Source organism: Myzus persicae, unplaced genomic scaffold, assembly GCF_001856785.1.
Source record: "Myzus persicae strain clone G006 unplaced genomic scaffold, MPER_G0061.0, whole genome shotgun sequence".
NCBI classification, from domain to species: Eukaryota; Metazoa; Arthropoda; class Insecta; order Hemiptera; family Aphididae; genus Myzus; species Myzus persicae.
The window spans coordinates 520,538-530,612 of NW_019100658.1; the positions used below are offsets into that span (position 1 = coordinate 520,538).

Below are 10,075 nucleotides of genomic sequence, written 5' to 3' on the forward strand. Positions count from 1 at the left end.
ATCCTCAAATGGGTTGTTGTGATGGCTGGACGACGCAATTGTAAAGGAGATCGTCTACATCTTAAGTTATTTGGTCAAGTTCATGTAATGTCAAACTCATAATGATCCATTTAATGAAATATTCTAGTATGGATGGCAAAGCATCTACCACAGAGTTATCAAATTTCTATACTTGAGTTTTTTTTTATAGAAGTTTATTTTTGAGGTTTCGTTGTGTGTATTGTTTTAAATTTTTATATTGGTTATCATTGATATTATATTAAGTGTGATCATATTTATTAACTAATCAACTAATCATTTTTATATAATATGTTTCGATTAATACATTTTCATACAATCCATAGAATAGATTAAATTTAATCTATTCCATGATATTATACCGTATTCAAATGTAGTCACCAAACTGAGACAACCGACAATAGTCCACTGCATAGTGAGGATAACCAAAAAGTACCTAAATATATTATTGAAGAATTTCCTTGAGGCAGATATGACACGGTTTATTTATGATACTTATTAATGGTGTATTTATTTGAGATACATTATCTTGAGCATATTCAAAGTGTGCATTCAGTATGATGCTAGCACATGAAATAAATAATCTTATTATTTTCAAAAGTAATAATTAATAATTATTAATTACCAAAAAAAAAAGTTAAAACATAAGTAGTTAAATACATAAAATGAAGCGTTTACCATGCTTTTTATTTTTTCATAAATAATATAATACAAATTGTTCACACTTAAATCATAAGGTGATTACACTCACATAAAAAAAAAACAATTTTGATATAAAAAATATGCGCTACATAATAACTTGATTATGTAAGAAATAGTTTAAATTAAGTAGCTATTAATGAGTTAAGTCATAAATAGGTTTACAATAATAATATCTATGAGTGTACCTAAATCATATAACAGTAATAAAATGAGATTCAGTTCGAAAATGTCCACTTAATAGAAAAAAGAACAAGCATCGAATCAATATAAAATTGTAAATGAATATCAGTAATTTGATACTTGTTTCATAGATTGCTGTTCACTTATCTTTTGCTAATTTCTACTTTTACGCCTGAAAATCATTAAAACCACATAAAATTAGAAATATTATCATGATTGTCAATGTTTGCTCGTGTAAAAATATTTCATTAGGATTCAAGAAAACAGTGTCATTCAATTCTTAGATAAACAACATTTGATTTAAACCATGAAATATAATGAGCAAACAAATAATAAATAAATAAAATTTTACATACTTTCAATGATTTCCAATTTCATTCTGTTCAATTCTTTGCGTATTTCACGTAGTATATCTTGTTTTAATGTCTGTAACTCTAATGATATATTTGATATACAATTGTCTCCAAATGACTTAGATGCTATCAAGTCTTCAGTGGAAGTGGCAGACAATTGTTTTCGGCCAAGTTTAGGACTTTCACAACCATTTAATGAGCTTTTTTGACTATCGTTACGATTCCAATTTTTTTTGTCTCCAGGCGATACACTTTCATCCTATAGGAAAAAATTTAGTTAATTATGATATGGGAAAAGATTTCTTATATGAATGCACAATTCATTGTATAATTAATTAGGCATAGATGTCTTTTAACAGGACATTATATTTGTACACACTACAACAATTTCAAAGGTAAGTACATAATTTTGGGACGTTGAATAGCTCTTAAAAATAAAGCCCCATGTTACATAATACTATCCAAAATGTTATAAGGAAAGTACCAAATCTAACACTTACTTGTGGACAATCAATTGGTTCTTTCTTTTCAACAGCAGCTCGACGTCTTGCTAATGTACGTGCCATTTCATCCATCATTGATGCCATACCAGTTTGGCCACCATTAGCATTTCTACCAAGGGTCCCGTAATTTCCACTTCCACCGCTGCTAGCACTACTCGTAGACGAACCACTATTTTCAGCTGGATGCTGCTTTAATGTTAATAAAATAAAAGGGACATAAAAATTAAATCTCAGTCTTACAGTTTTATAATTATAATAACATACCTTATTGGTACGTTTTAAACGAGCTGCTTGTAACTGTATAGCTAAAGACGATGTCTGGTCAGCAACAGATTCACTGTGATCAGCTTCTCCATTACTACTAGGTCTTGGTAAACTGCCAGGCATTGGAGGTGGCTGGGGAGGCAATGGGCTAGACATACCTGGTGGAGGAGGGGGAGGAACTGGTGCTGGCGGAGCCGATGATGTGCGATGGTGGCCTGAAGAAGGCAACTGAGGAGGTGCAGGTGGAATGGTTGGTAAACCGTTTGTTGTACTAACGACTAAAATGATACAAAATTATTTTTATATCAAATGATACAAAATTATTTTTATATCATAAAATTGTATACACATTTTTGATTATTAATATAACTAACAATACTAGTTTCAAGTAAATATTATATGCATAACCGCAACTTACTTTGATTTTGCTGAGACATTCTCCTCTCTTGGATAATTGCAGCATCGTCTTTCGTCATACTTCTGAAATGATTAGGTACATTATTTGTACACCAATCTCTGAGTTAAATTAGCAATTAGATAACAGTAATTTATTGGATGTATAAAATACATTTATGATAATAATACCTGTATCCCATATCTTCATCATATTGTCCATTTGCTTGTTGATATATAGGAGGTGCTGGAGGTGGTACATGATTATGCGGATTATTAATATTATTCCTGGATACAGAATCTAAAACCTAAATTTATAAAATGCTTAATAAACCTTTCTTTATCTTTAATCCAATAAATAAGCACAGTTATAGATAAATTACAATAATTTAATATTAAATACCTCGAGAGCATACACCATAGCTCGTGCAAAAGAATCAGCATCTTCTTTGCTACTAAAATTCAAACCATAAACATGTTTATTATCTCTCCATTGGTGGAATGTTGTTGTTGCTTGGTTATATTTTAGTGTCTTTAAAATGACACAGTTAATAACAACCTGTACAAAACATTAGAACACAAACAAATAATATTAGAATAATAAAATTGTTGTGTGCATATAATAATTAAAGTATGATCACAGGGATATTGATTATAATAAAGGAATAAACATATTTTTAAGAAAATTTAATTTGATGCATAATAAAACAGGGGAATTCTATTAAATAATTGAATTGAATATTTTTTTATTTCTTTATACATAAAATGTTTAATATAAAGAAAATACATCAAAAACAAAATGAAATGAGAAACAAAACCCAAAATTAGTGTTAGGCACAGAAGGAAATAGTGTTTAAAATTTGGAGATGTTGACTGAAGCTCAGGTACTATGACTAGTTGGAATATTATTTTGTTTCTATATGTACTAGCTCTTATGACTATACTAACCCTAAACAAATGTTTTGTATGTATAAAATCATCAGTTTTTTTTAAGTGGGAAATTCAAAAGTTTGGCATGGCTTAGACCCATGTTATTAAAGCCTATGGTGTTAATATATTATAGGTATTAAAGAAAAATAATTTGCTGTCCCCAATATGCGGTCTACTAATGTTTTGTATTCCACGATACACAAAAAATTGAGTCTCTGGAGGCCTCTCATATTGAAAATTGGTAAGAAAATATATAATACAAATGAAGACTTAATCAAATAAAAGTGATAATATTTTTGATTCGTTCTTAACATGTTAGCCAATATATGACCGGTGGTGTTGATCTTAAGTTCTCAAATTGTATACATTTGTGACAACCACATAGTTGATCAATACCACTACGCCACATAACATGACCGCTGGCGACTGTAAATTAATTTGGTTCTATACTATTAACTTTTTCATAGCGCTACAATAATGTACTAAAAAAGAGCCGCGGAGTAGCGGGAATCACTCAAAAATGTTTGATGTAATAAAGATATAAATTTTTTAATACTATAATATAAAAAATATGACTGGTTTATCAATAATACATATCAAGTGACCACCAGTTGTCATATGCCAGTCAACATGCTAAGAGATGTGAAATTATGTCTTGTGGGTAATTCATAACAGCTTTTTTTATTCATATTTTCTTTCACATTTTTTATTGATAGATTATTTTTAAAATAAATTCTATTTTTTTTTTTTTTTAACTGAAAATCACTTGGTTTTTGATTTATTTAAATTGCTATTTTTTTCTATACAATATAGGTGAGCCGCATACTATACTGTAATTTTTACTACAATAAACCAAATTTATTTTAGACAGCTTATTGAAAGATAGCCAAAAAATTAACTTATATAATAATTAAATAATTTCAATATTAAGCATAACATTTTTATTTTTTAAATTTAAAAAAATACCTCATGGTCTTGTAGTTTTCTTCCAACTACACGGAATGTATTATTGATCACATGCTTAAAAATGTGTACTTTACTAAGGCCTGATGATGTTCCACTTGGAACCCATTTTTTACTATTGTCATCGTAAATCATCACAGATGCTCTGGCTGATGTAATACTTGTTTCACTAAAATAATCAATAAAAAAAATTATTTATAATAGGTACTAATTTTTACTTATATAATAGTTAGTAGTATAACTTACATAGCATAACCAAAGTTGATCCTATCAAATTTTATAACTGAGATATTATTAATCAGTATTAGTTGTAATTTATATTTATTTTTTCTCTACTGGGTATTTTTTAGTTATAGCGTCTACCAACCACAGTTCTTATAGACCTGATATTGTAATTTGTTTGCTGCACTCGCTCGGACAAGTTGAAAATATCTATTGACAGGCCCTCAACTTGTTATGTAAGACCACTTAGGGTAGTTTTCGAGATAGGACTAGGTTAAGTTAGATTATTCTGAGACCTACTTAATATAGATTTACATCACATCTAAATCGAGAAATCGAGGGACATTCAATTTAAATTGTCCAAGCAAATGCAGCGACGCAGCCAGGTCCATATTATGTACAGTATCTATTATTGTTAGTAGTCGTGATAACATAAAAGTAGGTACCCACTCCTTTTTTCTTTTAAATAGATAACACAGGCAACATCTTGATTACTTCATTTAATATTATCATAATTTTATATATTTGTTAGAATTACTCTAAGCATGTTCAATAGTTATAATCTTTTAAAAAGAATGATTTTGAGAATATATATATAATAAATAAAGAAAGAAGACATACTCAAAAAATTTAAATTTTGATTTGACAATATTATAGTTTATAGTTATTTTACAGTTAAATTTTAATAATGAGACATTAACTTGAATTTAAATCGGTGATACATGACATTACACAAATAACAAAAGATTAAAAATAGAATTGCAGAAAAAAATTTTAAAATTTATATGAATACATGTATACATAATATATTCTGTTGTAAGTTATAATTTATAATAATAACTTGCTTTATATTGAACCTCTTGGTAGTTAATGAACCTAGTCAAAAAACATCAGTCTTATCATTGATTATAAATATACATATTATTATTTATAATTTATAAACAATGTCCAGGTATATACTACATTTAAACAAAAATTACACAACTATAAAAATAATAATGCCAATACAAAACAAGTGGTAGTACCTATAATATTAGTTTGTTGCTCAAGTTTAATACAAGGTAGTGGAGTATTTATGGGTGGTCCAGGGGCATTGCCCCCCCCCCCCCAGAACCACCATAAAAAGAATAACTCGAGATATTGAAATTTTAATTAGATATTATATTATAATACATTGTAGATGATGTTTATACGAAGACATTAAGTATAACAATAAATAAATAACAATTTTCTTATATCAATAGGTACGTAACATTGGCTATTAGGCCGTTAGTTATTATTACTATGCATGATTATTATCTGTTATCTATATTATGTACTATTATTATATTATGCTTTCTCGAATTATGATCAACAAAATATTTTAAAAATATAAAAGAGTACAATTGTATAGCATTCGAATGGACTTTTATTTCCAAATATTTGGTTTTCTGCCTACCTTACAAATAATATGTATGTACCCACCAATTTAAACTACTAAGTTTAATATAATACCTTCCAAGTTACAATTTAATGTATTTTTTAGTACCTAAACATTTATATTTGCAGAAAATTATATAAATATGTTAGAGATAGACAAGAATATTAGAGTAATAAATATAATAAAAAAATAAAAAAATAATATAAACACAGTGGAAAATGTGTTAAAAACATGTCAACATTTGTCTTGTTGGATAATAATATTAAGAGATAGTGAGCTATACTAACAAATAACGATATGTGATACGCACCTAATAAAAAAACAAAAATATTTTTCATAATACCTAAGCGAATTATTTTAAAATAATACAATTTTTTATTAAAGATAGGTACATAAATTACACATTTCCCCCTTATTTAATAAAATCATTTAATTCAAAATATTATTATGTTAGGTATTAAAGATAATGAAAGCATACTGAAAATATTAATTTATTCCAAAAAATTTTAAATTTTCTTAGTATAAAAACAAAACATTCATAAAATAGATTTTGAATGAAACATTATCTACTAAATACTAAATGTGGGTGGTAAATTTATATAAAGATAATAAATATAAAAATATAATATGGGCCGACATTATTTTTTATTGTGATTTGTGAATTCTTTTATCAACTTCCTGTTTTATTTGTTGGGTTTGACTTAAATGTTTACAGTTATATGTTGTAGGTTCAATTAAATAGCCTACATGAATAACAATAAACAAAAAACAAATGACACAGTAGACAATACTCGGATAATATTTTATAGGCAAATTAAATTAGGTACTCAATGCGCATAAATTATTCTTGGAAGTAAATTGGTGTACTAAACAATGTTTAATAATTTTATTATGGATACTACTGATAAACTGGTACAATTAAATTTGTATTGGCAAATAAAAGATAATAATATCTTATTTTACAATCAATAATTAAAATTCGTAAATTACTTGATATTAAAACATAAAATAATTACTGTCATTAGTCATTATTATTATATTAGTTAATCACCATGATAACAAATACTTCTGACGTTTGTCAGCTAATCGGAATTCGAAGTTTTCGAAATGACTCATGGATATATTTGTAATTTCATTAATTGGTTTGAAATGGTAAAACTGTCATGATATTCCGCGAAGGTCTAATACTATAATGACACAAACGGTCATTAGAGACTGTCTACGTAATTGTCAAATATTTCGTTAAAAATAATCAGACTAAAGTAAAGAAATGAAATGCATTAAAAGGTTTGAAAAAAAACTAACATTATTTTCGCATTAAGATATCTGACATTCTTGTGTACAGTCGTACAGATAAGATAAAAGGGACGAGTTTTTTGAGCCAAGTGACTATAAGGACCGTTCCCGTTTTATGTGTGGAATTGGGGGGAGGGAGGGGGAAGGGGGCAGAGCGAGTGGAACCCGAGTAAAAGTCGTAGATATACCTACGCTTAGCTGTTTACCAACGACTGGTTTTTCGAACATAAGACAAATAAAGACAAGAAGGAAAACGACGCTTACCGAATGTCGGCCGAAGTCGGTGGCGCGACGGACATGTTGTCGGGAGGTTAGACGACCGTCGAACAAAAATGTCGTCGCAACAACTGTCGGAACACACCTACGGCTACCTGGACAGGTCGAACACCGACAGTACTCACGAGGCGGTTGGATATCGGCTGGACATGAACACTTCTCGAAACAGAATAAAAAAGCGCCCGTGGTTTCGGGTGGTCGCGCCGATGGGGTTAGAATGAACGACAATGACGACGCGCAGTACGAAAAATAGAAAATTGTACCGGACTACCGGAGCCACGGAATCCGCGACTCTGCCCAGAGATTGTACGGCAACAAACACGTCGTCGTCCCCGCACAATACGGCACTGATATCCACCCGCGGGGGTGGGTGGGGTGCGCGAGCCAACCGCCAGTGGTGGCGGCGAGACGTGGTTCGGACACGCGCGGGGCGGGAAAAACATGTAATCAAAAGGAAAACATTCCGCGATTAAAATAATACATAGAGGTAGGTGGTACCTGCAGCCTACTGAACGCGGTACACGCCGGTCGGCGAAAATGGGGCGGGTGGGATGACTTCGCGACCGACGTAAAATTTTAATAACAATAACATCTTATAACATCACCCGAGTGTCGGTTGACAGGTAGGTATCTATAGCAATAACAATTATACAGAGACTCACCTCATGATTGATAAGGCGGCGGCAGTGGTGGTCGCGTCCAAAGATTCCGCCGCCGTCGTGGTCGCGGTCGTGGCCGTGGCCGCGGTTCAGGAGTAGAAGAGACAGTCGTCGTCGGCGGCGGCGGACGGGCAACCGCTCGGCATCACCGACGTCGTCGTCGTGTGTCGTGAAAGAGTGCAACGGCTGGCGATGACGCGAAATAACGGGGCGCACACGCAGTACACTAACCGGACTGACGGCCGTACGTCGGTGGTTCGTCTGCCGATGAGCTACGACCACGACTGCCGATGTTCATCACACACGGTACACACGGTGTGTAATTTACTAAGTGTTATTATAATATGTATATATTGATAGATAGACACGAGCGACGCACACACGCACACTCACAAAACGCACACACAAACACTCGGGACGTGCTCAACGCCACCCGTTCGAAGCGAATGCGTTTTGTTACTGACACTGTCGTCGACCGTCGTCTGCGTGCGCGTGTGTGTGCGCGGAATGGATTGGGTACTGCCGCCGCTGCTACCGTGGTGGTGTAGGTACACGTACGGCGCGCGCACACACGGCAGGCCGTGGGCGCGAGGCGTCCGCGGTGCGCGCCGTGTGTCGATGGGTGCTATCGTCCGGCGGTGGGGGCGGGCCGCCGAGAGCGAACAAAAAAAAAAAACACCAACAACAATAATAATAATAAAAACACGGGCCCCGATTCCCGACGGTCGACGACGTCGTGTTCGGCAATCGTGGTCCGCACCGCAACGCTGCGCATCGCCCGCAATGACGACGGACTGTTGCAGCTTACATTAGCTTATGGGATAAATAGACAATTATTTCCTTTCCGACTATGATTTGCAATTTGCAAAGTAGGTAGTAGAACATTTTCAGCCGATAATTTTTTTAATAAAGACATAGATATTTAGATACCTACCATTTAACAAAATACATAATATCTATTTGACACAATAAAAAGTACACACTATTATAATAATAAATAAGAAATACTAAGAAATGTTTAAAACAAAAAATATAAATTTAAAAAATACAAAAATTAACTAAAAGATTTTCTGAAAAAATATGTGGATATTCCGACATAAAAATTTCATTTTTAAAAATATAGGTTTTGAATTTAGGTACATTAAAAAATATATCGGGAGAAAATGTCCTATCGTTGGAAATATTCAGATTGAGGTTACAGGGGGGGGGGAGAGGGAATTCTCAGTAATTCAATATATTGTAACTTTTGTACCTATACCAGTATTTTTCTTTTCCATTTAAACCGACGTCAACGGAAGAGCTGATGTTTGATGACTTTGAAGTACCTAGAGCCTCGCAGTACATACGGACATACGGTACTCGTACTACTTTGATGTGCGCATAAAATATTATGACGATGACAATTACAACTCTGTGTGTGGCTCTGTGATAATATCCCGCTTCAGGAGTATAAGCTTACCATTTTTTTATTTACTCAAAAAGTAACTGAATAGTAGAAAATAAAATAACACTATTCACTTGGATATCTGAATGACCGATAGTATGAGAAAAAACGGCTTTAACAATCAAGCCCTGCTATAACTCGTATTCCATGTGTCAAGGTTCAATGGTTGTAATACTTACAAATTATTTATACAAACAATTACATTGTAATGACATTTTTTTATTATTATTTGTTCTGTTACCTATCAATTTTATATTGGTAATTATAGGTAGTTAGTTAATCTTAATTGATGGACTACCTACAGCAAAAATGTATTTTGAACAGTAAAAAAATGCGAAACTCACTCAATATCAGCTTTAAAACACATATCGGCTATTTCGTTTAAATTTTGATAGGCCAAAGAAAGCTTTCTTTCGAAAAATAGGTGCGCTCTCCATAGCTGGCTCCAACCC

The 10,075-nt window shown here is 32.3% G+C and overlaps 1 protein-coding gene across 4 annotated transcripts; it reads right to left on the reverse strand.

The window, feature by feature from the left end:
• Positions 1 to 684: 684 nt before the first annotated feature.
• Positions 685 to 8,664, reverse strand: LOC111039343 (protein enabled). Of its 4 annotated transcripts, none has more exons than XM_022322841.1 (9): positions 8,183 to 8,664; positions 4,310 to 4,475; positions 2,817 to 2,972; positions 2,606 to 2,721; positions 2,439 to 2,536; positions 2,021 to 2,298; positions 1,754 to 1,945; positions 1,257 to 1,512; positions 685 to 1,072 (listed from the first exon to the last, which is right to left on the reverse strand). In XM_022322841.1, exons 1-9 carry the CDS (start codon positions 8,185 to 8,187, stop codon positions 1,044 to 1,046), a joined length of 1,296 nt encoding a protein of 431 aa, XP_022178533.1. In that variant the 5' UTR covers positions 8,188 to 8,664; the 3' UTR covers positions 685 to 1,043. The 4 variants fall into 4 exon arrangements, with proteins under 4 accessions (XP_022178533.1, XP_022178539.1, XP_022178516.1 ...); XM_022322847.1 differs by lacking the exon at positions 8,183 to 8,664 and adding an exon at positions 7,509 to 7,832 and having other exon boundaries at positions 2,439 to 2,500; XM_022322824.1 differs by lacking the exon at positions 8,183 to 8,664 and adding an exon at positions 7,509 to 7,830.
• Between the last annotated feature and the right edge of the window lie 1,411 nt (positions 8,665 to 10,075).

Excerpts from the sequence above, each read along its gene's own strand:
- LOC111039343 (XM_022322824.1), bottom strand. The coding sequence starts at position 7,543 with ATGTCCGTCGCGCCACCGACTTCGGCCGACATTCG. Across the intron at positions 2,973-4,309 it reads GAAAACTACAAGACCATGAG|GTTGTTATTAACTGTGTCAT; the intron begins GTATTTTTTTAA and ends TGTTTTGTACAG. Across the intron at positions 2,537-2,605 it reads GATGAAGATATGGGATACAG|AGATTGGTGTACAAATAATG; the intron begins GTATTATTATCA and ends AATTTAACTCAG.